The 27,612-nt window shown below is 37.9% G+C and overlaps 1 protein-coding gene across 2 annotated transcripts in view; it reads right to left on the bottom strand.

Moving 5' to 3' along the window:
• Nucleotides 1-27,612, bottom strand: part of ERAP2 (endoplasmic reticulum aminopeptidase 2) — a 43,717-nt gene that overhangs the window by 10,674 nt on the left and 5,431 nt on the right. The window contains exons 3-13 of one of the 2 annotated variants that reach the window (XM_011944298.1): nt 24,803-24,937; nt 21,838-21,958; nt 18,974-19,128; nt 16,076-16,189; nt 14,994-15,125; nt 14,634-14,765; nt 11,318-11,386; nt 9,850-10,025; nt 6,883-6,962; nt 5,679-5,862; nt 140-296 (exon numbers count right to left, since the gene is read on the bottom strand). In XM_011944298.1, the coding sequence (XP_011799688.1) occupies nt 140-296; nt 5,679-5,862; nt 6,883-6,962; nt 9,850-10,025; nt 11,318-11,386; nt 14,634-14,765; nt 14,994-15,125; nt 16,076-16,189; nt 18,974-19,128; nt 21,838-21,958; nt 24,803-24,937 (1,455 nt within the window). The remainder of the gene's footprint in view (nt 1-139; nt 297-5,678; nt 5,863-6,882; nt 6,963-9,849; nt 10,026-11,317; nt 11,387-14,633; nt 14,766-14,993; nt 15,126-16,075; nt 16,190-18,973; nt 19,129-21,837; nt 21,959-24,802; nt 24,938-27,612) is intronic. The other variant, XM_011944300.1, reaches the window with a different exon arrangement.

Below are 27,612 nucleotides of genomic sequence, written 5' to 3'. Positions count from 1 at the left end.
TGACCATTAAATGCTATCAGTCAGTCTCCTGAGCTGCTCCAGATTTAACCTCAAGGACTTCAGACAAAACAGACTGAGCCTCACTGATACTCCAGACACTGTGTATTTACTTAATACATTTTCTAAAAGCAACACAAACCTTGAGGTTTTCAGAGATATCTGAAATATTCCTTCTGTCCATCATGTGGTAAAACAATTCCAAGTAACTCAGACCTTTGAGAAGTGCGGGGCTGCTTGTTTCATGTTGGAGGTAGTGAGTCATGTCAAGAGCTTTGTCTAGGGTCAGTCTCCCTGCACTGAGGTATAAAAAAAAATGGTGGTGGTTTGTGCATATCTTATAGTTTTTAATATTTTTAACATTAAAACAAATATGAAATAGAGAACAATAACAGAAGTAGGTCATTCTAGCTGGACCATTCAGTTTAAATCTTAGCTCTGCCACTGACTAGCTGGGTAATCTTGGACAAATTACCAAACCTCTCTGGATCTATTGCCTTCTTTGTACAATGGGGATAATAATACTATCTTCATCATAAGTTTGTTGTGAGGATTAATGAGCTAATATTTTAAAAAGCATTTAGAATAGTGTCTACCACATAGCAAAAGGTTAATAAATGAAATAAATATTAGCCAATATTAACATTTAGTACCAAATAATATCAAACTTTTTACATATAATATCATTCTCTAATTGCTTCACGTGTGGGTTTGACTTGTTTCTCCAAGTACATTGGGAACTTTGAGGACAGGCGCCATGTCTTGTTTTTCTTTGATGTTTGTCCTTAATCCTACCAGAGAAGTGATCATCATTGTGAATAGGGCAAAACAAGTATTTTCACTTTTTAGATTCTAAAGTTACATGCCTTCTCTATGTTTTCTTTTAATGAGAAGAATAAACAACATGTTTATTATTCTAAGTACCAAAATGCTGGTGCATCTTCTGCAGAGGAAACAAACCATTATAACCTCACTATTAGAAAGTGCTTCTCACCTGTGTTTCTGGGAGGCTATGTGCACACACAGGGTCTATAAGCCATTCTCATGAGCACCCAACTCCCAGACTAACACAATCGTGTAATGTGGAAACTGATTCCAGAACAAAGGATATCTTTCTGAGCTAATCATTAACAATGCTCTACCTCTGCTGGGCTTATGAATTTTTAAAATTCCTGTCTAGAAAGAGGGAAAAGAGACCAGAAGGAAATGAAAAAGAACCAACCTTTGTTGTCCCTTTAATCTTCTCAATCATGATGACTTACTGCTTTAAAATAGACTTATGGAAATTTTTTTCAAAAATTTCACCTGAAGACAGAAGGCTGGACCATATACTCATGATTCTGTGGTCTGCCGTATTTTTTTTTTTTTTTTTTGGAGACAGAGTTTTGCTCTTGTCACCCAGGCTGCAGTGCAACGGCATAATCTCAGCTCACTGCAACCTCTGCCTCCTGGGTTCAAGCGATTTGCCTGCCTCAGCCTCCCGAGTAGCTGGGATTACAGCCATGTGCCACCATGCCCGGCTAATTTGTAATTATTAGTAGAGACGGGGTTTCACCATGTTGGCCAGGCTAGTCTTGAACTCCTGCCCTCAGTTGATCCACCCGCCTCAGCCTCCCAAAGTGCTGGAATTACAGTGCTAAGCCAACCCCGCCCAGCTAGTCTGCAGTGTTAAAAAAAAAATCCACAGAATGTTACTACTCCTTCCCACCTGTGTGAGTAGCACAATACCTGGCACAGTTGATACCTTAGAATCAGAAATAGGTGGAAATGATATTCCAGGGTCACGAGTTTAGAAAGAATATTTGACATATTAAAACTACTTTATATTAAGCCAGTTTTTCTTTTCAGCCCAGCCTAATTGATTTCTTACTAAAATCAATGCCATTATTAAAAATACTTACTTTTATAGTTGCCTGTTTCTTTTAATTTTAATATTTATTCATAAGCGACTCCTTTTCTTTTTATATAGTTACTAAATTGGTTAATTAAAAAAATCTAAGTCCTCATTACTCAACCTATGCTTCAAAAAATGCATAGAATATTTTCTGAATGTTTGTTTAGCTTAAAGAATAAAAATAGATAAACATAAACTTTAGCCCAACAGTAAAAATCTACACCTACTTACTTGTATACAATTTCAGCTAGATTGTACCTTTGAGAAATAACATCATAGTCTTGAAGCACCAATTTGGGCTTTTTTTTTTTTGAAACGGAGTTTCGCTCCTGTTGCCCAGGCTGGAGTGCAATGGCACAATCTTGGCTCACTGCAACCTCTGCCTCCTGGGTTCAAGCGATTCTCCTGCCTCAGCCTCCCAAGTAGCTGGGATTACAGGCATCCACCACCATGCTTGGCTAATTTTTAAAATTTTAGTAGAGGTGGAGTTTCAACATGTTGGCCAGGCTGGTCTTGAATTCCTGACCTCAGGTGATCTGCCCGCCTCAGCCTCACAAAGTGCTGGGATTACAGGCGTCAGCCACCAAGCCCAATCTGGGGGTTTCTTTTTAAGTTGTGGGACTACTAAAAGAAACAAATATAGCTTTTTCTATAGGCAAATTGAAGTTGTCATTTCAATTCCACTCAACTTATACAAGACCCATGTCTTTAAATTACATTTAAAATGTATGAAAACCTAACTAAAATAAATATCAACTCTTGAATCAAATTCTCTCTCCATGCTGGGTGCAGTTGCTCATACCTGTAATCCCAGCAATTGGGGAAACTGAGGCAGGAGGATTGCTTCAGCCCAGAAGTTTGAGACCAGCCTGGGCAACATAGGCAGACCCCATCTCTGTCAAAAATTTTAAAAATTGGTTGGGCATGGTGGTGTGTGCCTGTAGTCCCAGGTACTCAGGAAGCTGAGGTGGGAGGATCGCTTGAGCCCAGGATGTTGAGGCTGCAGTGAGCCATGCTCACACCACTGCACTCCAGTCTGAGTAACAGAGCAGGGCCCTCAAAAAAGGAAGAAGAAGGAGAAGGAGAAGGAGGAGAAGGAGAAGGAGGGGAAGGAAGGGGAAGGGAAAAAAAAAAAGACAGTGTTGTGTCGTGGTTAGGAGAATGGCTCTGGAGCAAGCCCTTGGATAATGATGTCTTGTCCATTAAGAACTAAATAGTACCACCTCTTGTAAAGATCAGTTTACACTGGGTGTGGTGGCTCATGCCTGTAAACTCAGCAATTTGGGAGGCTGAGCAGGAGAACTGCTTGAGGCCAAGAATTCAATATCAGCCTGAACAATATAGGGAGATCCTGTCACTACAAAAATAAATAAATAAATAAATAAATAAATAAATAAATAAATAAATAAATAAATTTAATTAAAGAGAAAAAATTCTGTCTCCAAACTAAATATGATCACTATTGTTTCCTTTAATTCTTTTTTTGTTTGTTTTTTGAGACAGAGTATCATTCGGTCACTCAGGCTGGAGTTCAGTGGCGTGATCTTCTGGGTTCATACGATTCATGTGCCTCAGCCACCTGAGTAGCTGGGATTACAGACGTACACCGCCACACTAGGCTAATTTTTGTATTTTTAGTAGAGACGGGGTTTCACCATGTTGCCCAAGCTGATCTCAAACTCCTGACTTCAAGTGATCTGCCCACTTCAACCTCCCAAAATGCTGGGGTTACAGGTGTGAGCCACCATGCCGGGCCTCAATTCTTTAATAGAAGTTTCATAAAGCAGGGAGGAAAGTGGTTTATAGTATTGAGAAAGAACAGCAAGTAAAAATATTTTATTTATTTTTATCTATTATGAGAGCTTTAAATTGTTTTCTTATGCAATTGTTTTTTGTTATAGAAGTAATATAAGTAAATATAAACAAATTACAGAACAACTGGAAATTAGACTCATAGTGACAAAACAACCAGAAATTAGAGAAGACTCATAATTTCAATACCCTACACACTCACCAATAGCATTTTAAAATAATTCCTTCAGGTTTTTATTTCCCCTTCGCACTTATTTTTTTCATATGTAGTTGCAAACAAACATAATAATACACAAACTTACATTCTGCCTTTTTCCCAATTTCACATTATTTGAAATGTACTTTCCTATGTTGTCACCTCCTCTTCCTATTCATCTCATGACATTTCAACTAATTTGTATTAGATAATACTAATAATGTTAACAGCTGACATTTTTTGAGTAAGTACCGTACGTACTGCTTTATCTTCATTACCTGCGCAATCCTCCAAACCCTGTATGTCAGATATTATTAGTAATAAACTTTTAAAGACTGTAAAATTTAGGCTTAAAAAGGTTAAAAAAATAACTTGCCCAAGTTCAAAAAATTAGTAAGTGAAGGCATAGTACTTGAAATCTTCTGTTTTCATATAAAATTTGTATTCTTAACTTCAAGAAACTTGAAGTTTCTTGAATATTCTTAACTTGAAGAAAGGTGATTGGTTTTCCACCAGTGCATCAATAACTGCAAATTTCCTCCTGCTAAATTTAGACAATCTTAAGTGTATAGGCTAGAAACAGCAAAAAAGACTTCACAACTACCTAAAAGATTAATTTGCTGAGTTATCAATATTCTCCATTTTTTCCTAGTCTTGCATTGTTAATCTGTCTTCTCTTCAGTCTGCTCAGAGCTTCCTCCTTTGAGCAGGCAAGCCTCCTTCAGCTAGCAATAGCCTGCTTCTTAGCGCACCTTTCATGCATTCACTCATATGTAGGATGGTGTTTTTCCTAATTTTGGCCTCCAATGAGCTGTGCCTCCAAGATGTTCCTGAGACCCATGGTACTGAGGATTAAGCCTCACTTTCTCTTTTCTTTCTAACTGAAGGATTCTAGTGTACCAAGAAACTTTGTTTCAGAGATGTCCTGCTGGTCACTGTCACTCAATTTGACCTAAACAAGCTTCTGAAAGAAAATTTTATGCCACGTTGAGTTAAGTGAGTGCATCACAGTAATTCTCAGAATAAAGAAAGCTTACAATGCACAATATACTTCCTGGTCCTCAATTCCCTCCACCCATTGGTGATCTTGTGACCCAATTCATTCTACACATTATTCTGTTGATGATACATAGAAAAGGAAAGAAAACATTTTGTCCTTCCAGGAAAGTCTAGAGAGGAATAAATGCAAAGAGCCAATTATTACTTCATTTCCCTACAAACTTCATACTAATTTCTCCAGTGTAAGTAATGATTAGATTTCATAACAACCCATTTAAAATTGTAAAGATTAAGCCTACATTTGTACTTTTTATTTAAGAGATTACACAGGTATTTGGTGTAGCAGCTACTATCATAAATACATTTTAAATGTGAGGTCAAAAGCTCACTAAGTGAATGAAACAGGCCATTTGGAATATTCGTGCTTGGGAGAAAGTAGGCCTGGCATAAAGGGAGTTTGTCCCACTGCACTCTCCTTTATAGCTATCCTGTGGCCCACAGGATAAAGACCCACAGTTGCCAGATATCATTTTTAAAAGATTCCAGGGGTCAGGATTTTTAGAAGGTTCTCCACATTTTAAAATATTGGATTACATTTATAAACACAGTGTGGGTCAAAATATGTTATTAGTGGGTAGCCTTTGGACTAGTGTTACTGTTTGAATTCCATTCAAATCCATATCAAATGAATGACCAATGCTGAACATTCGATATTGAAGTCTAGCATATCTGGTTACGGATCAGTTATTTCCCATGAAGTCAGAGGAAATGTTGCCTTACCCAACTAGCTGAAACACATCATGAATCAGACCTATCCTGTCCTTAGGTCTGAGAAGTGTGTGGTTCTGATTCAGCTGTGTGATGAGTTGGTCCCATCCATGACCCTCATAGTGAACAATGTAGTAACCATTTGAGTCCACATTAAATTTCACCCAACTGGTCTTTTCAGGTAAATCCAGAATATCTAAGAGGATAAAATTGGCATAGGCATTTTATTATCAACATACTCATTCAGAACATCTCTACAACTGTTAGTTTTAATCCAATTACTTATAAATCAATGGGAAGATGAAGTTTGGGGAGAGTCATAATGATATTCATTTACATAGTTCACTGGATGATTTCTTTTGGGAAGATGGTCTTATTAAATTAATAAATAAGTTGATTCATAGGAATAAGACTGCTGAATTTGTTCTAAAAAATTGTCTATGCAGGTCTAAGAGGCATGCAAGGGCCCAGTGAGCCAGATAACTAGCATGACGGGAATTTGGCTTAATTTGATGATGTCCTTGTCTCAAGGTTTAGTCACTAGTCATTGAAATATGTATGTGTAAATAGGTGATCCATTTGTTCATTTTAGTAAAAGAAGGACTCCAGGTTAAGCATGACTTTGTGATGGAAAACCTCTCAAATTGTATTAAAGTGTTTAGAGGAAAATTAAAATTATACTATGTATTTTTAATATGGCATATATTATACTAGAGGGTAAAATTACATTATAATATTCTCTCAACAACTCTGTGAGATTTAGTCCTTATTCAACATCAGATGAAAAAATTGAAGCTCAAGATGAGTTTGTAAATTTTCTTAAGGTCACACATCTAGTAAGTGAGAGAGTGAGGATTTGAATCCAGAAGCAATCGATTTTAAAGTATATGCTTTTTTCCACTGAACATTTTTTGCCTCATCCATAACCTGTAAAAATAGATTAGTGTGTATTATAAGACATAAGATGAATTTCTGTTATTTCTTGATGTAAATAATCTATCTCTAAATGATAAAAGCATGAGAGAACTTCCCACTGAATGAAAAATCCAGATTTTCTTTCTAAAAGAGTTATTTTAGTAACATATGGATAAATGACAATTTCTCTCAAATACAAATCTTTTATTATTAGATTTACTTACTGTATCTTTCCTTCAAATAGCTCAACACATGTTTAACTTCAACATTGAAATACCTGTTTGGCTAATTAGTTCATTACCTGTCTTTGATTTTAGAATGTGTCTGTGGATCACATTAGAGGAACTCGTGCAGTAGGTCAATGGGATATGCCACAGGTACCTGTGACAGAGAGTAAAGACAGTTACAGACCAAAAGAATGCTGCTGTGATTTTTCACACTGTCAGACTCAGATAGACTGTAAAAGGCACCTAAGTGCCCATCATCCTTCACACCACCTACAAGTGGTCCTATAAATTTTATAGGCTAAGATTAGCATATCCTTAAGTATGCAAAAAATTACTCCATGATAATTATAAAGCAGCAGCCATGTCTACCTAGTGGAACTCTGCCACAAATAATTGTGTCATTTGCTATCCTAATCTCATATCATAACAAATTCTGCTGTTTGTATGAGAAAGAAAATCCAATATTCCCTTCACATTTTCAAAAACTACCAGCCTGATGCTGATTCAAATAACTAAACCAAAGCTGTAGGGAAAGCCCTTAAGAGGTAAATAACTTACTCCAGTATGATTTTTTACTTATACTTTTGTTCAACAGTACTACTCACATCCAACCTCCCAACTGCTGAATGACTGCAAATAAATAGTCAATGATACTACAGCTCAGGATTTGTAGGAGAGCTAAGTGCAGAGAGCAGAAAAGCAGAATGGGTTAGAGAAAAAGTTCTCAGTTACTTTTCAATGGCCCTGCTGTAGTAAAGAGGAGAAATTGGCTATCTTTCTCTGATTAACTTTCTAGCAGCCTCTAGAATTAATTTCCTCTATTAAATCAAGTCATATTAGCTAAAATAATCCTGCATATTTAATATCATGTGCTTGATAACACCAACAGGTGTAAAGCAGACAAAAGAGTAACTGAGATCTTTACACAAAAAGGTAAAAAAGGCCAGGCGTGGTGGCTCACGCCTGTAATCTCAGCACTTTGGGAGGCTGAGGCAGGCAGATCACTTGACGTCAGGAGTTCGAGACCAGCCTGACCAACATGGTGAAACCCCGGCTCTACCAAAAACAACAACAAAATTGGCCAAGCATGGTGGTACGTGCCTCTATAATTCTGGCTACTTGGGAGGCTAAGACAGGAGAACTGCTTCAACCCAGGAGGCCAAGGTTGTAGTGAGCCAAAACTGGCCATACTCCAGCTTGGGCAACAGAGTGAGAATTTCTCTCAGAAAAAAAAAAAAAAAAGATGAAAAAAACTCCACATAGATGAATTTCTAAGACTTAATTGATTGGGATCGGTCAGTGTATCTTGGCTCCAGAAGAGAAAGGATTTTTCCAAATAAACACATCTGGGGCTAGAGAGAGGGAGAGTAGCACTTCATGAGTTTGGATAGCCATGAATTAGCGGGCCATCATTTTATAAGAATTGTCTAAATATTGCCCCAGAAGGAGGAAAAATACAGATTATTGTAGTAGATCTTTGTTATTCTGGGTCATTCACAGTTTTGAACTCTCTCATCACACTTTGATAAGTTACAAAATTGTGAGTCCTGCTTTCCCAATAATGAAGCAGACATTAAATTATTCAGCCCTGTTTACCAAGCTGCAACTTGTGTAAGCTCTCTGAAGTTCAGACTTCAGAACAACACACAGAAAATATAGAAGGATGCATACATAAGAAGTGGCATAAGAGTTGGTTCCACTGGATTGGAAATGTGTAACTGATTAAACAAACCAGCCCCAGTAATTTTATATGTCGAAGCTCTCTAATTGTTTCTGATTTCCAGAAAAATTCTAGCATTGACAGCTCAGTTCTTAGAAAACAAAATTATCATCATAAGAACCAGAAAAGGTTCACTTGGATTATTTCATTTTAAATTAACCTCATTCATCTTATTAACAGAGCTAATAGTGAGAAAGAGTAGAAAGGGGGCTTAGCTTCAATTCACTCCCACTAGAGCACTCTTTCCTGTATCCCCAGGGATCACAAAACCTACACCACTACCTCACTGATGCCATAATGTTTGAATCATGCCTCTTAATTTAATGTTTGAACCATTCCTTTTAATTCCAGGAGCTGGCCTTAGGAGATAACCAAGGTCATGGAGTGTCCTACTTAGGGAAGAAATGCTGAACAACTGATTTACAGCCTTGTTGCTTCTGGCCAGACTACCAGGTTGCCCATTACTCAAGGTAATTGTAGCAACCAGGTAATGCTTATCTGCCTACCTTATCCTTCATGTGCTTTGACCAGTCCAACCTGCATACCCTACCCCTGATACCTATTCTTTTGCCTAATGAAAAAGTTCTACCAGCTCTTTTTAAAATGTCAGTCAAGGAATTCTCTCTTTCTCTGTGTGTGTCTCTCTCTCTGCCTCCCTTATGTCTGGGCATAAGCTCAAATGAAGCCTTCTCTGGGAAAACTCTTTCGGCTTCTTGTCAATTTTTATTGCACTGACGGCCCAAGAACCCAGGTTAGTAGCAATAGTTCAGAGAAATGTTTACAGTGTGTTACTTGATTTCAGTAGTCTTTACTAGGATTTTTTCAGGATGGGCTGGTGAACAAGATGACAGTGTGTTTAATTGAATTTGCTTTTATTATTACTCATAACATATGTTTTAAGACAGTATAGTTTATTACTGAAAAATGAAAGGCAACAGGAGATCTTAGCATCTAATTTATCACATAGGGGATATCTTTTCTCTGATGATAAGAAGCATTGTTGTCATACTTCCTAGGTATAGGCCAGTCACAAAGCTTATTAGGGCCCAGAGGTCAGTGCATTATAACAAAAGTTTAACTAACCACCATTGGCATTAGAACTGAGGTTCTCAAGGCTGATGGAATTGCTAAGAATGGTGCTGCTGAACAAAGAATCTGGGTCATATAAAGCTCTTTAAATCTTATCAAGTCTACTTTAGGCCTTCGATTCCTATATGGAACTAGCCTCCTACAAAGTTGCCAGAGGAGCTGAGAGAAAGCTAAGGAAATGATGAGGAAACTGAGATGAGGTAAGCTAGACCTAAAGAGGAAAAGCAGCCACCTCTCCTGCAGGGCCCTCCATTCAGGGTCCTCCTGGAAAACCCCCTGGAGGAAGCGTTCCTGTTGCAGTCGGAGTGAATGTCCGTCTTGTTTAACCACCAGCAGGGGGATTCCTTTCTGGAGAGTCCACGTAGTCATCATCTCTTTGACCTCTGCATTTTCCCCCAGAAAGGTGAGCTGAAATGACAGGTGACTATGATAACTCAAGAGAGAGGAGACAACCCAAAGACAGAGGGACAGAAACTTCCATCTCCTTTGGATGCCAGAAATAAGACTTGGGGAACGGAAGACTCAGGCTGCTATCTCAGGGAAGAGCAATCCAGGCAACTGGATGAGGGATGGCTATCCCAGGGCTGCTCTCTGACAATTACTTGAATTGAGGGATATATATAGGATTTCACAGAGTTAATACATGGCAGGAAAAGCCAGTAAAAAGGGGGTTGAGACTGGAGTCTCTTTCCTGCCCTGTTTCAAAAGCAAATAAACAAAATCAAACAAACAAACAAAAACCCTCTAATAACAGTAAAATCCAAGAGGAGTGGTATAAGAGGGAAATATCTGTCTTCAGGGAAGCTTTAAATATTTCAACAGAACAATTTTATATCAATAGAGGTATAGCGAATGGAGAACAAAACCTCTGGCTGCTGCGCTTCTAGTATGGGTTTCTGATCACTGGATAATGCTGAATCTTCCTTTAGAAAACACTATTTAGGGCTGGGTGCGGTGGCTCACGCCTGTGATCCCAGCACGTTGGGAGGCTGAGGTGGGCGAATTGCATGAGGTCAGTCTGGCCAACATGGTGCAACCCTGTCTCTACTAAAAATACAAAAAAATTAGCCAGGCGTGGTGGTATACACCTGTAACCCCAGCTACTTGGGAGGCTGAGGCAGAGGGATTACTTGAACCAGAGAGGTGGAGGTTTCAGTGAGCCGAGATCATGCCACTACACTCCAGGCTGGGCAACAGAGCAAGGCTTTGTCAAAAAAAAAAAAAAAAAAAAATTAGGGGAATTAACACGACTCTTTTTCTAAATAAAAAGTTTTCCTTTTTTCCCGTGTGATGACTGACTTTCTTTTCTCTTTCCTGTAGTGATTCTATAACTTCCCAGAAGGAAAAAGAAAAACATATACTGTATTTCCAAACCTAACAGCATACTTATTTTGGCATTTTTCAGAGCTTAAGGGATGCCAATGCAGTAGTAACCACTCAAAAACATTTTGAGCTGATTTTTAGCTAGCAGTGGGGTTGTGGGAAAGCTGAACTAAAACAACAAAAATGTAATAGCAACAGCATCATCCCCCTAAATATCCCAAGCATTTCCCCTTCAGTTTTGTTTTACAGAAAATTGCAGGGACTTTCTTTCTCTTCAGCTTTTAAAAGGGACAGGTGGGCTACTCTGTATGTCATACTCACTCCAGGTCAGGCTATTCCACAGATCTCTTCTACTCTTTGACTCTCTTTATCCTTACCATGTTATTTGTCATCTTGGGATCCGAATGACAAACTCCACCAGATGTAAAATCACTTTCTAAACAACTCTGCAAAACAAGAACAAAAGAGCACTGCCATGTAGGCATCATTAGTTGGCTGAACATGCACATTAGCCATGGATGCAGGCATTTATTAAAAGAGCTGTATGGAATAATTCATCCAGACATGATAATGAACATGAAAATGAAAAAAGAGGCATGTTTGCAGTGACCTAGGAGAGAAGTTCACAAAAGTTATTTATTTGTGTTATATATATGCATGTGTAAAGTTTCCTTAAAAAGTTCAATAAAGTCAATAACTGTTCTAAGGAAGAATCAATTTGTTGAATTTTCTATCCAATTCTTCTCTTTCCCTTAAGAAAGGGTCTTATTTTATTATTTCATTATGCATGTTACGCATGCCCCTATTTAGCATGTAGGCAACTCTAGTACTATTAACTCTCCCCTGCCATATTGCAAGTTCTTTGACAGCAGTGGAAACACCTCTGTTTACCTGGGTATTCCTACAGTGGCTATCCCAACAGCATGTGATGACTGTACAATATTTCGAACTAACTGGGAATAAAATAAGAATTAAGAAAAGTACCAACTTGGCAATCAACCTTGAATAACCAGTAGTTAAGGGCAACTGCAAATGAGAAAAAATGAAGTATGTGCTAAGGCTCTCAAATGCCTTTAATTGATCTTATGAAAAATAACAGCAAAGAATTCTTCTCATTCTCAAGTTGCTATTGGCATGTATTAGAATTGACTTTATGTGACACAATAGTGGGCAAGATATTTTCAGTAATTTATCATTTTAATACTACAGGGCCCTTTGGTGTCAGAAGGGAGTTGGTTAAAATCTAAGACCTTTAGGGGAAGGTCGATGGGGGACTTTTCTTATAACTAGGAAGTAGCTGTGATACAATTGAAAGAATAACTATTGGACTTGGAGTCAGAAGACAAATTTTAAGTACTGATTTTCTCACTGACTTGGTGACTTTGGGCAAATCTCTCCCTTAGTATCAGTTTTCTCACCTATAAACATGGAGTAATGATGATTACTTTAATCTCTTGAGATGATTATAAGCATGATGTGACAAAAAATAACACAGGAATCTACACTGCTGGACTAAAGTGATCTGGTAACTGCTGGCCACATTTTCTTTCTAACTCCCACTCTCTACTGCCAGCATGCACACCAAATGATAGATTCTTCCGTGTTGGAGAGGGGCTAAACTGACGTCTACAAACATGCATACATGCACACACACATAGCAAGGGAGAGGGAAATGGAGAGAGACGAGAGAGAGAAGCAATACAATACTTGGTGTTGAGAAGCTTAAGCGGAAGTATGGAGAAAGAGTGTCTGGACCACTGACGGTGGGTGATGGAAATGGATAGTAAAGAGCATCTTTATATGTTTTTTGTTTGTTTGTTTGTTTTGTTTTGTTTTGAGATAGAGTCTCACTCTGTTGCCAGGCTGGAGTCCAATGTTGTGATTTCAGCTCATTGCAACTTCCACCTCCTGGGTTCAAGTGATTCTCCTGCCTCAGCCTCCCGAGTAGCTGTGATTACAGGTGCGCCACCATGCCTGGCTAATTTTTTTTTTTTTTTTTGTATTTTAGTAGAGATGGGATTTCACGATGTTGGCCAGTAAGACCTCGATCTCCTCACCCCATGATGTGCCCGCCTAGGCCTCTCAAAGTGCTGGGATTACAGGCATGAGCCACCACACCTGGCCTATAAGTACTTTTATAAGTAAGAACTATGTATTTCAATATGCCTCAGGATTTTCAAGAAATGCAAGTAAAAAATTAGAGCTGTGAAATAATTTTTCATTGTTGGATTTTGTTTCTTTAACCACAAAATCACACATCAATTTAACCATAAGGGTGTTTTATAAGGGCACAAAAATATCAAATGAGATAATGAACATGAAAGTGCTTTTTATTCTTTAACTTTGATTCTTATTTATTATTAATTATTGTTGTTATTATTAGTATTATTATTGAGACAGGGTCTCGCTGTGTTGCCCAGGCTGGAGTGCAGTGGTGTAATCTCAGCTCACTGCAACCTCCAGCTGCTGGGTTCAAGTGATTCTCCTGCCTTAGCCTCCCGAATAGCTGGGATTACAGGCAAGTGCCACCATGCCAAGCTAATGTTTGTATTTCTAGTAGAGATGGGGTTCCACAAATTGGCCAGGCTGGTCTCAAACTTCTGACCTGAAGTGATCTACTCGCCTCAACCTCCCAAAGTCTTGGGATTACAGGCGTGAGCCACTGTACCCGGCCATGAAAGTGCTTTTTAAACTGTAAACTGCTGCACAAATATTAAGCAATATTATTACTGTCCTTGGGACACAAGTGCTTATAAAAAAGAAAGGATCTCTTCTGTCTGCAATGACTTGGGGTTCTTCTAATTACAGGTATGAGTTCTCTGGGTCTAATGGTTCTATAAAAAATTATTTTCTTTGCAGTTGGAAATTTTAAAATATTTTAATAATTATTAGAATCATCTGAATTAACTGAATTTTTCTGCTTTGCCTTTCCTATGATCTACATGAATCCCAAAGACAAAGAGACCATGAGTTCTTTAATCAGTCATTAACTACTTGTTAATCACCATTACAGGATCAGCATATGCTAGGTGCTATCACATTTTAAAAAAAAGACTAGACACAATTTTTGTTCTTAAGCACATTATCATTATTGAACTAATAAAAACAATAAAAGAGGGTACTATTATGTGGAACAGATTATAAGTGCACTTCTAAGAATTTAGCAGACAGGCAAACGAATGAGAACTGGGACAGTCTGTAAGGAGGAGGTGAAATCTCAGCTGGATCTTGAAAGTTGGGTGGCATTTGAATTGTTGGAAAGAAGAAAGGGCATTTCAGCTAGTAAAGGCACTAGAAATATAGGCACAATGATCCAGGGAGGCAAGATTTCTTCTTATGAGGGAGAAGATTAGTTTTGCTAAACAAATAATATATGTTGGGGAATATGGTTGACAACCTTAAAATTTGCCAGAGATTAGGTGCTATATGGTAGAAATGACAACATTTTAAAGATTTTGGATCAAGGCAACATAAAAATGTAGTATTAGCCATAGAAGAGAAACCAAAGAAAGTCAGGTCAAATAGTGAGCCCCCGCGGCCACTCCAGCATGACATCCTACTGTGATGTTAGAGGAAAAAGGGAAGTGCTGCCTTCTATGGACCACGGCAACCTAGCAAGCAGAATAAATATGGTTGACTGACAATATATAACTATAAACATTCACAATTACCATTACCCAACAGATGACTTACATTTGACAGACTGTTCCACAAATCGTCATTCTTAGCATTTCTATAGCTGAACTTCTTTAAGTACTGAATTATTCCTTTCTGGAATTTCTCCTCACCCAGAAAATCCTTGAGCATATTCAAAATACAAGCTCCCTTTAAAAAAACAAAAGAGTTGAAAAAAGAGATAAAGAAAAGGGTAGTATGGTATGTTTTTAAAGGAAGCTTAAATTTTATGAAACATGTGTGATGTCTGAAAAATGAACAAATATAAAGTGAAACAAGTAGCAAGAACTGGCACCAATGACCTAAACTGTTGATTTTATAGTCATTATTACGTTTCTTCTGAAAGCAGAGCTTTCACCTGCACGTGATATTTACTACCTTGTTATAGGAAACTTCATCAAACATTTCCTGTATTTGAGTCGGAGTTTCTGCTGGTTTGGAGATAGGGCGGGATGAATTCAATGAATCTTTTGTAATTACTTCAAAACACACATTCAAAAAATGGTCATCCTAAATAGGGAGAAAAATGTTTAGTTTTAGTTTCTATTTGACACTGTAAAAGCAATAGAAAACACAGTAGGTTTAAGTAAGATGTTCTTAGAGGTAAGATTTCAATCAATATTTCTTGGAAGATTTTTTTTTCATTTATGTATTCCCTTTTCACTGTTTCTCTACTTTAAAAAGATACAAATCCAATATTCCTTCAGACATTGCCTGAATGTTTACCATGTACCAGCCCTTCAATACAGAAATAAAATAATGGTTTCCATTTACTGAATACTTGTTATGTGCCTAGACCTATCATCTGCAATCCTGTCAACACCTCTGCAAGGGAGATGTAGTATAAGCTTGTTACAAATGAGAATATATAAAGCTTTGGCATTAAGCCACAAATTCAGTATATACACCGTAACAAGAAGAGCCTATTTGAATCCATGTCTGTCTATAGTGTACTGGACTAAATATAGATCCTAAAGACCTCATTAACCATTACTAACCACCTTGATATGCAAATTTGTATAGTGTTCAGATCACTATATTTGTTTTTAAAAAAGACATACCTGAAGAAATCCCTTCAAACATTTTGGGGAAGCCAGCAGACCCTTTAATGTTGATTTCAGGTTACATGCCAAGAACTCTGTATAGTACCTAGTAGCTGTGGGCATTCCTGTGCGGATGTATACAAACAGTGTATACAACCCACATACACAGCTCTACATTTGTATTAGTTTGTCTTCTCTGTTTACAAACTTTGGGGTGACAGATTTATGTTGATTGTTTTCTAAAACTTTCAATGTTTCATCCAGTTCTGTGATCTGTTTCATGTATCAAACAAAATGCCATATGTTCAAAAACCACAACATTATGTAGTTTTTCTCTTTAACATTAACTTGAAATTTTAACAGTGAATTGATGATTCTTTACACCATATAGTATGATACACAGAATTGTGAACTTACAAATTGCAGCTCTGGATATGTAGCATTAACAGCAATAAGTTCCATGTAATTTGCAAAACCTTCATTAAGCCAAATATCATTCCACCATTCCATGGTGACCAGGTTGCCAAACCACTAGGAGGTAAAAACTCAATGTTATTAGAAGTTAAACAAATAAAAGTTATTAACTTTAGCAAAAAGAAAAGTTACTAACTTTTTTTATTAGTTAGGATCTCTCGTCTCCCTTTGCTACCCTTTTCTCTTTGTACAGTTTTCTTCTACTGATTTTCTTGCCTTCTTATTCTCACCACCACATTTTTGCTTGATTTTCTTTTTTCTTTTTTTGTATGTTCTCAATGCCCTTAACTCTTCGACTTTCATTCTATCTGCCCAACATTTCCTAGCTATTAGATTTAATATTAAGAAAGAAAATGGAACACTTTGTGGAGGTAGTTTGTTTTTCCTGCACAATAAGAACAATCTCACCTTGTCCTTGGTATATGATGATGTTCAAGGGAGAAATGTAAACCCAAGTGTCCTGGGTGAAGTTATATTTTTATATTAAGTAGCAGGTACTTAGGAGAATCATAAGAATTCATTTAGGGCTCTCAGATTGTTATATAATCGTTATATAATATTACTGAAGAGCAAATTCTGTTCTTAGCCTCTGCCCCTGACTTACTTCCATGGGCCACTAGAAACAATAAAGGTCTAAGATTTAAAATATATACAAATAAAATAAAAAGGATGCATAAAGATAATCGACATGTTTACCCTTTACCTCTATTTGATCTGTATTATACATTTTAAATATTACTATTCTTTTATATGCTTTTATATTTTATTTATTTAGTCTATATGCCTAATACTGTACATCTAGTGTATGTCTCTAAAATTGCAATCTCTAGAAGGACCAAAGCTTCAACAATAAGATTCTAAGATTCAGAAGAGCCTGGTTATAGTTACAGAACAGAAAATTGTAAGTCTGTAGCTTCTAGAAACCATTTAAGCACTATGCCTTTTCTGACAGCCTTCAGATTACTTTACAAGTGGGCACCAACTTTCTGAAGGGCATTCATGGAAAGGAAGAGGTGTTTCCTCAATTTGAAAACTGGTGAATATAAGAAGTACAGGATAAACTGACTCTGGTCACTTCACCAGTTAGTAAAACTAGTTTATTCATTCATTCAATAAATACCTATGGAGAAACTACTGCATTCCTGGCACCATGCCATATGTTAGAAATACAAAGATGTATATAATACAGCCACTCCCTCAATACAAATGATGGAGGTCAACCAGTAGACAAATAAATACAGTAAAGCAGGTGCTAAGATCAATGTCTTTGCCAGGGACAGAGGGGATTCTAGGAGGAAATAAACAGTTTTGCCAGGACGGTGTTCATTTCCTGAGCCTTGCAAATAGTACTCAGGTATGCTGAATATCAGGTAGCAGGAGCAAAGGCAGAGTGATACAACCTGCCATGCTCAGAAAATGGCAGATAATCTTGGATGGCTAAAGTTTAGGTGTGGGCAAGAGATGAGGCTGGAGAGGTAAAAAGGAGCTGGGTCATGGGGACCTTGTATGCCAGGCTAAGACAGTTGGCATTGGAGAATCCTTGCCAGGATTATGCACAGAGTGACATGTTAATATGGTCATCAATGGGAAGACAAAAAAGTGGGGGCAAAAATTCCAGTGCTGTTTGCTGCTTCAGCACTTGACTGCATCTCCGTGGAACAGAAGCTATTAAAGGGAGGGCCAGAGGGATCGTGGAGCCTCAGAGTTCTTCCCTACAGAGCACTTCCCTACAAACAATGGGCAGAAATCCCCAGACTCAGTTAAGTGCTTTAGAGCTCCTGGTGACTCATGATCAAAACACCTAAAATGAGCCAGTGGGGAGATTCTGAACCAGAGGAAACAGCCCATGTGTTCTCGAAGCACAGTGCTGAGCATGGCTCTCTGTGTAAAGGAGTATTCAGTTCACTGGTTTAAAGAACAACAAGTCATTATTGTGGTGATGATAAAGGATAAAGTTAAAATGTTTTAAATAACAGATTTTACCAGATTCTACAACAGAATGGTATTTGCCCACTTGGTGAAAGACAATTTTGGTGCCTTTAATAATTTACTGCTTTACAGAGAGTTTTCAGAAATGAAAGAGGTAATAGTCTCCAATCTCTATAGACCTAGCTTTACAATTCCAAATTTGTAGGTAATACAGTGTTGATAGATGGCCCTTAGATACCTTATTCTGTAAGAAATAGTATTTCTTGTAGATGTAGTGGCCACTGTCATCATCATTAATAACTAACACTTATTGAGTGCTTACTATGTGATCTGCACACTTTCCCTATCCATAATCCTCACAATAACTTTATGAAACAGAACTATTATTAATTTCGTTTTATAGATGGAGACACTGAACTTCAGAGAGTTAGGTAATGTGCCCAGGATCATCAACCCATCAAGTTTCACTTGAAGTATTTCATCATGGCCATGTAAGCACAGGTTCCAACTGAAGGAAGATTGATTTTGCCCTAGATTGGAATGTCAGAGTACCAGGGGATATAAGGAGAAATATTTTTAGTAGAAATCTTTGTTTGTAAGGTTTCCAATTCTGTGCTTCATGTGTCTATAGAGTCGCTTCCCTTCTTTTCCCAAATGACATTTGAAGGCTTTGCTTTGAAAGGTTTTAGAGGATAAATTTAATGGCTACTTCTCGTGATAAAATTCCAGTATGCACACCGCAGTTCAGAGACTGAGTACTCTGCTACTTGACATGTTGTATTAGGTTTAGTAATCTCTAAGTTCCCCTCTAGAGGTAAATGAGTTGATTTATTTTGTTTCAGAAAGATTGGTGGTGTTCTATATAATGTTATTTTGAACTGATATCGAGATAATGTCATGAGTGCCAAGTACCTGATGTGCCATTTCATGGGCTATGACTCTGGTGACCCACAGTTTATCAGAAGCAGAAGAGGTCTTCGGGTCAAAAAGCAGTGATGTCTCCCTATATGTAATAAGGCCCCAATTTTCCATGGCTCCAGATGCAAAGTCAGGAATAGCAATCAAATCTAAGAAATAAGAACAACCACAGTTGATTTTTATGGCTCCCACACCAGAAATAGAATTTGCTCCCTGCTCAAATACACTATGATCCTTTAAGTATATGTAAGCACACTTTTTGAAAACATCAAGAATATCTTAACACTGACAGGGTGTCTTATAGTTGCGCTGAAAATAATCAGTGCCCATTATCAAGTGGAATAAGTTGTACAAAGCGTTTTGTAGATGAAGTAACATATTGACATTTAACCATTTTCTTCCTGAAAGTGCTGAACTCTGAAAATATTTTGGGTGCCTTACCACCAAGAAAATAATTTATTTAGAAACAACCATATTGTATTTTATGTTAGTACTGCTGAAAACTTTAAAAAAGGTATCAAATAATTTCTAATATGTTTGAGATTCATCAAAACATATAATGAACTCATTTCTAGAAAAAACAAAAAGATACATGATTTTAATTTCAGGAGAACACCTCTTATGGGTCGTCTCTATAGTCAATATTTTGATTGATATTTCTATCACATCCAGCCTCTATTATGAGCACAAGTCCTTGTATATGTGTGTGTGTATATATATATACACACACACACCTGTATATATATACACATATGCAAACATATATATACATACACAGGTATATGTATATGTGCATTGTTTACTATCCTTTGCTAATGATTTCACGTAAGCTAAAAAATTTCTGGCTAATATTTAGTCTTTGAATTCTGCTAGCTAAAATGTTCTGTTTAGCTGGAAAAAAAGATAATTTTTTAAAAGTTCAAAATGAACCAAGTCACTTGGCTTATAATTACATTGTCTGGAGTTAATACTGGTTAATTCTAGTAGATTAAAAACAAGTATACATAACACAATCAAAAACCAAATTAGCGCTAATAAAGATTAGTATTCACTAGCACTTCAAATGTGGGAATGATTTTTCTTCTAAATTGCGTTGATGATTTTATAGTAGTGGGACTTACATCTGCTCTATTTTTTCTTAAGCTGCATGTTTCCTCTCTGTTAGTCTTAAAGGTATTTCATATGCTCTTTAAGACTGCATTTCTCAAGAACATGCATTAATATGGTTGATGGTTGTTATTAATCTTTCCTTGACTTTTGACCTAAAGTACAACAGTAAATTATGTATAAATGGGATTTAGTATATCTGACCTAAAGGGTATGTAGAATCTGCACAATAATAATAGAGTAAGACTCAGGAACTATCAAAATAAGCCCCTGGATATAGCTTTTAATTTTTTTAAGCCTAGAACTGTATGCCAATTGAAGGTCCCTTTTAGTTTATGGAAGGAAAATGCATTGGAGTTGGGGGCAAGAGGTGAGAAAGGACAGGATAAGAAGTGTATCTTAAATTCCAAAGGAAAAAAATTGTTTTGTCACTATCAGAAACCCCAAGCACTAATCTTTATATGCTATGAAACTTTCTTCACAGTTTTTATATGCTCTACAACAGGGGTCCCCAATGCCGGGGCCGCAGACCAGTACCTGTCAATGGCCTATTAGAAACTGGGTTACATGGCAGGAGGTGAGCGGTGGGCGAGAGAGCATGACTGCCTGAGCTCTGCCTCCTGCCAGATCAGTGGTGGCATTAGATTCTCATAGGAGTACGAATCCTATTGTGAACTGCTCATATGAGGGATCTAAGTTGCGTGTTCCTTATGATAATCTAATGCCTAATGCTCTGAGGTGGAACAGTTTTATCCAAAAACCATTCCCCCAATCTTCGTGGAAAAATTGTTTCCACAAATCTGGTCCCTAGTGTCAAAAAGGTGGGGGGTCGCTTCTCTACAACATTCTAAAAATAACGTTTTTATTTTTTAAGATAGAAAATTAAAAGCAAGATAGACTGTGAGTATCATCTCATGTAAAGACCTACTACCACACCCAGATGATCTGTTTCCTGCAATTTTTTTTTAATCTGTTCCACAGTCTTACCATCCAACCTCAGTGCCCAATATAGATAACAGATGGAGGCACAGTTTTCAGTTCTCTCTCTGCATAAACTTTTGATAACTTTTATAAAAGATTGCTGACCTTGTACAAATAAGGTATAGCGATTCCTCCCGAAATCCCTCTAATTCTAATATGCAATGTGTGTGTGCGCGCGCGCGTGTGTGTGTGTGTGTGTGTATTTTATAATGGAAAATCTATTCTCTAATCAGTGCTGCTGGGGCATAGAAAAGCAGCATGATGGGAGGTGTGTTTCCCTCCCATAGAAGAGGAACATAATGGGTGAGAGCCTTGACGTCCACCACAGGGAGCCACAGCATCACTGTGGTAGACAAATATTCAAAGAGCATTCCTATGATGAACTCTTGGACATGTAGACCCTTATTCTGAACAGAACAGTCACTGTTTTCCTTCTCTTTTTCTCCCCATCTCTTTCCAGGGCCCTCTACCTGGCTTCCGTACCAGCCTCCAGCGTGTGCCCTTTTTGATCGGCCTGGGAAAGAGTGCAATGCAGATATGTTAGCATTAAACCTGATAAAAGAATACAGAAATGATCCACACTATTGGGGCATCTCATAAATATTTTATTTTCTACGATCAAGAATCATCTCTGAGGAACAAATTATTTTTTCCTGGGCTAACTGAATTCCTCAGTGCTCATTTAAGTCCCACAGAAAGAGAAAGAGGGAAGAAATCAAAGCAAGTTCTATGAGCAAAAATGAAGACAATAATGTGGAATTTGAACATACCCAGTTTGGGGAGTGGATAGTTGATATCAAAGTACTTTTCATAAAAATCAAGTAGCTTCAGTGACGCCTGCAAAGCATAATGTGTTTGATTCCATTTGTCTGGGGATGCATAGATGGACACCTGGGAAATGTGGATCAGAAGAGGTTTTTGAATGACAGCTCCCTGGCAAAATTCCATTTCTGATAACCCTCTCACACAGAAAGGCAGACTGCATCTTTTCAAGAAAGTTTTAAGATACCATTAAGCATGTTGTCAATAAGGATAAGAGTTTCTGTGACGTATTAAAGCAAGTCAGTCTTGAAAATTACAAACACCCTGGACCTTCTATTACAATCCATTTCCTCAGTGCTCATCTGTAACTTTCAAATCATATTAACCCATCGTATCATAACCCAAGTATATCATAGAGATGAACCCACTTGAGTTCATCTCTATGATATCTTTAGCACTTGACAACTAGCTTTCCAAAATAATGACCACAAACACAATTCAAATAAAACATAGGTTTCTTCTAGACCTACGTAGGGAAGCCATGAAGAATTTATTGGATCTGCCGTCTGTCAAGTTTGCTTTAAACTAAGAAATGTTCAAATATGTTCAATGGCTCCCCCAAAGAAACTAGCTATCAAGTAGAAAAAAATAGAATTAGATTCAAATTTTATTGCCTTCCAAGTATAGGGCTACTTTTATTTCATGACCCATGTTTACACTCTGAATTAACTGAAGTCCTTCAAAACTTTCATGTGGAGAAAATGTAAATGGCCACCATTTTTTGACAGTTTACCAGGCACTGTGCTGAATGCTTACACATAAAATCTAATTTAATACTTGCACCCACTCTATGAAGCAGGTGCCATTTTATAGATGAAACAATAAAAACACATAAAGATTTAGTAACTTGCTCCTGATCACCCAGGCTGAAAGTTGTAGAGCTGGGATGTGAATCCAAAGAGGCTAACAGGAACCTGTCCTCTGAAGTGCCATTCACCTCCTGCACATCCATGTCTATGCATATATACATACATAAGTGCAGAGGTGCCATGATGTGTATGTGTAGCTACACAACTCATATATCTACCTATTCATAAACATAACATGTATGTAAATTGTAATAGATATTTTATATCCATTTTTCTTTTTTCTTCTTTTCTTTTTTTTTTTGAGACCAAGTCTCACTCTTGTCACCCAGGCTGGAGTGCATGGCATGATGTCAGTTTACTGCAACATCTGCCTCCCAGGTTCAAGCGATTCTCCTGCCTCAGCCTCCCGAGTAGCTGGGATTACAGGTACCTGCCACCATGTCTGGCTAATTTTTGTATTTTTAGTAGAGACAGTTTCACCGTGTTGGCCAGGCTGGTCTCAAACCCCTGACCTCAGGCAATCTGCCAGCCTCAGCCTCCCAAATGCTGGGATTATAGGCATCAGCCACTGTGCCCACCCTATACCCATTTTTCAAAAACATTATTTTATAACTCTTTAAAGATGTTTTTATGTCTATAATTTGGTCCCTTGGGATAAGAAGTTCTTTTTTATGTATTTAATGTGTCCACTGATGTTTGCAAATATTTAACTACAAAGATAATCATTAGGTATTGTAAGTTTTTGCAAACAATGAAGACTCTAAAAATTATAACGACCTTTTTTCATTGAGGGAAAAAAGTTAAAAAAGAAAACAGTGGGAAACGGTCAGGCACGGCGTCTCATGCCTGTAATCCCAACACTTTGGGAGGCCAAGGCAGGAGGATCACCTGAGGTCAGGAGTTCAAGACCAGCCTGGTCAACATGGTGAAATCCCATCTCTACAAATAGAAATTAGCTGGGCATGATGGCCCGTGCCTGTAATCCCAGCTACTTGGGAGGCTGAGGCAGGAGAATCACTTGAACCCAAGAGGTGGAGATTGCAGTGAATTGAGATCGCATCATTGCACTCCAGCCTGGGCAACAGAGTGAAAATCTGTCTCCAAAAAAAAAAAAAAAAAGTGGGAAACAACATACATGTCCAAAAATAAGGTGCTGATTTTAAAATCCTTATTAAACATCCATGAAATATTAATATAATATTATTTAAAATTTTTAGTGACATTCAACTTTTATGGCATATTTTGATGAAAAATTGGTTAAAATAGTCAATATACTATTTTGCAAAGGGTATGTGTGTCTGTGTGTGTGTGTGTGTGTGTGTATATATATATATATATATACACACTTTGAAAACTACCTTTACATATATATAGTCAGTAAATACTGTTACTATTTTGATGAAAAATTGGTTAAAATAGTCAATATACTATTTTGCAAAGGGTATGTGTGTCTGTGTGTGTGTGTGTGTGTGTGTGTGTATATATATATATATACACACTTTGAAAACTACCTTTACATATATATAGTCAGTAAATACTGTTACTATGTACACCTGTATATGCTGACATACATATAGAAAATATTTGGAAGGCTTCCATTAATATTATCAGTAGTTGTATCTTGGTAACAAGACTATGGATATTTTTTCTTTCTTTCTTTCTTTCTTTTTTTTTTGAGACGGAGTCTCGCTCTGTCACCCAGGCTGGAGTGCAGTGGCCAGATCTCAGCTCACTGCAAGCTCTGCCTCCTGGGTTTATGCCATTCTTCTGCCTCAGCCTCCTGAGTAGCTGGGACCACAGACGCCCGCCACCTCGCCCAGCTAGTTTTTTGTATTTTTTAGTAGAGACAGGTTTCACCATGTTAGCCAGGATGGTCTCGATCTCCTGACCTCGTGATCCACCTGTCTTGGCCTCCCAAAGTGCTGGGATTATAGGCTTGAGCCACCGCGCCAGGCCTGGATAATTTTTAATTTAGTTTTTTATCTATCTCTTTTTGTAATATAAACATAATACTTTGATAATAAGGAAAAACATGAGAAAATAAAAGTTCACTGCTCTCAGGACACTTTTCTGCACTGCGTAGAAAATTAGAACTCAGTCTCACCTTGACTCCTGATGAGGTGATGCCACTCACAGAGTGGAAATCACAAACAATGTAGGCTACAAGGTATGTACTCATTTTTACAGTAGTTTCAAAGTGATCTTCCAAAAGACCTCCTTCAAGTTCAATTGTCTTCACCTACAGAAACAAAAAGGAATAATCAGTACTTGAAAACTGGAGTATTTCACAACCGTGCCTATGACTTATGTCAAGTGAGTGTTAGAGGCAAGCCTGATACTCTCAAGGACAATTGATGACCTCCTAGGAGAGCAATGGCCTCTCCTAGTATTCTGTGGCCTCTCTTACCTCTATTGCTTTTACCCTGGCACTCTGTTGAAGACACAAAGCCCTGCTTTTGAGATCCCCAAAGCACAAAAATGCCAAATCTCATTTTGTTGATTGAAAGCACTAAAATATTAGCTATTTCTGTTTTCTTAAAATGCAATACTCTCCAACACTGGCATCAATTCAGCTTCTGGGCTTTTAAGTAAAATACCAGATAATGGCCCCTTTCCCTTTGTTGTACAAGAAATACACCTCTGTGGAAAAAGGAAACAGGAAGTGAAACTGAACTAGAGGCCTCACATTATCTTTTAAACCTCTTATGTGGGTGTGAGGTTGCTGTTATTTCTCAGGTGAGGAAACAGAAGCTCAGAAAGGTTCACAGAATTGTTGGAGATCACATGGCTAGTTCCACGGTAGGACCAAGATGTGGATGGTGACTGTGTGATTCCAAAGATGATGCTCATTCTCCCACTTGCGGCATGACAGTTTGAGTCACGGTCTTATTTTATCTTTGCTTCATTGATTCAGCAATGAAAGCAATCAGGCCAAGGAGGTCATTAGTAATTTAAGCTTCTGCCCATCTCCTGAGGAAGCAGACGCTTTTCAGCCTGCAGTCTCGTCAGCTGCATCCATCAAGATCACTGGGTAATGACTGAATTCCATCTGCATTTGGTCTGGGCAGCTTGTCTCAGAGATGGTCTTCACCATAGTACAATGCCTCCAAATACTGAATGGGTACAGATTCAAAAATCTGAAAACATTTTCTTCCAGCTAGTCACAACTCTTAGACAGGCTCTTCCCCACCTCTCTCCCTGAGCCCTTTCTGGGAGTCAGGCTTGTGATGATGCCGACTGCAGCTTATTAAGCATGTTTGACATGTTGGAGAAGATTACAGTTTGCTTTGGTGAGAGAAAATAGCTTGAAGCATTATCATAAATTATCTAGTCTACTTCGATGGCAAATGTTTTTGCTATTAAATTCTACAGAATTTAATTTTACTGAATTCTATTTGAAATCTATTTCTAAGTTTCAATAAAGAAGAAGGTACTGACCAAATACTCTAAGAAAGGTAGAAGTATATACAGGGCTGTAACTTTTTAAAACTCTATCCAGCAAATTAATTTTCCCTAACAACAGTCTCCGTTTTTAGGAATCTGATTCAACCAATGTTCTCTGGTTATCCACTCCCAGCAGAGGAGATGCCGTCTTATGGTGGGGACTGAGAGCTGGGGTATTGGTGGTCTTCTGACCAAACTCAGCAGCAAAACCATTTAGTCAAGTGTGTGGAGGGGTTACTGGTGGAGGGGTGAGGCTGTGAGACTATGGGGAAATCAGTCTGGGCTACTAGAAGGCTGATGGCAGAGATAGTTAGGAGGCAAATGGGTGTTTGCTATGGTTTATTCCCCCTAGATGAAGACGATATAGTCCATGGAAGCTGAGTTTTGTTCAGAAACCTGGAGTGGCCCATGTAGATTAACATTGTCCTAAATGGACGTGTATGGGGTATTAGTGTAAGTTCTTCCAGGATGGTGATGTAAGCTCCAAGTACAAAACACTGGTTGCTAGACAAGGATTTGGCTGTTTTCTCAATACCAGCAGTACTTTACTGGCATAGCAATTGTCACCAGTGAGTATGTGTTTCCTTACAGGATGAAAGAGACGAATGAGTGTCCAAAAGATATGCTGCCTCTACTAGCACTTGGGTGCCTCCTCACTTCTCTTAAATCCTGCATTCTTAACTAAGGAAATTGAGAACTGCGTGTGTATTGTTTCTTCCCACCAGTCTACATAACCCAGCTTAGGTGCTACAACTGTTATCTAGAGAGTATGATTGTGACATTACTTCAGTTCTCCTTTTTTGACTAACCATGCGAGCCTGGGTTGGTCAATGTTTATAAGAAGCAGAATGTTAAATCAGTATTTGCTGAAAAGGGCATGATCCAGCGAGCTGCTTCAGTCAACTGGGCAAAGAAGAGATTCAAGGACCTTAGAAAATATTTTCAAAGTGTTTGCTTCTTTCCCTTAAACATGAGAAATTACTGGAGATTTCTGAGATATAAATTTTAAATTCTAGCATAATAATGATAACACCAATTTATGTTTGCATTCTATTTTTATGAAAAGGGCTGTGTTTTTACTTTACCCACCATGATTATTCAGATAAAAAATTATATTAATAAAAAACTTCCAGGAAAGCTACTTCAATGGTACACTGTCTTGAAACGAACATGCTGTTGGAAAGATGTAATTGTGTACATGAGTGATGTCCTAAGTTGTATCAAAGTAGCAACTTGTTGCTACCTGAAAATGAAGGGCTAATTAAACTGCTATCTATTACAATCACAGAAAAACTGAGCTATGGGTCCCATGGAGGTTTGCCACTTTTTCCTTTGGTCCGCTCTGCCAGTCTTTCAAAGCAAACGTCTTTTCCAGCAGTAAGTAGAAATCTGGGGAGATGCAGCATCTAGATTATGGGCTCATTTCTCTCCTGCATCTGTAGAGGCAGAGAGGAAAATGGGCGTGCGGCC

Source organism: Colobus angolensis, unplaced genomic scaffold, assembly GCF_000951035.1.
Source record: "Colobus angolensis palliatus isolate OR3802 unplaced genomic scaffold, Cang.pa_1.0 Scaffold23, whole genome shotgun sequence".
NCBI classification, from domain to species: Eukaryota; Metazoa; Chordata; class Mammalia; order Primates; family Cercopithecidae; genus Colobus; species Colobus angolensis.
Note: the sequence above shows the minus strand (reverse complement) of the source record. Positions and strands in the feature narration are given on the sequence as shown.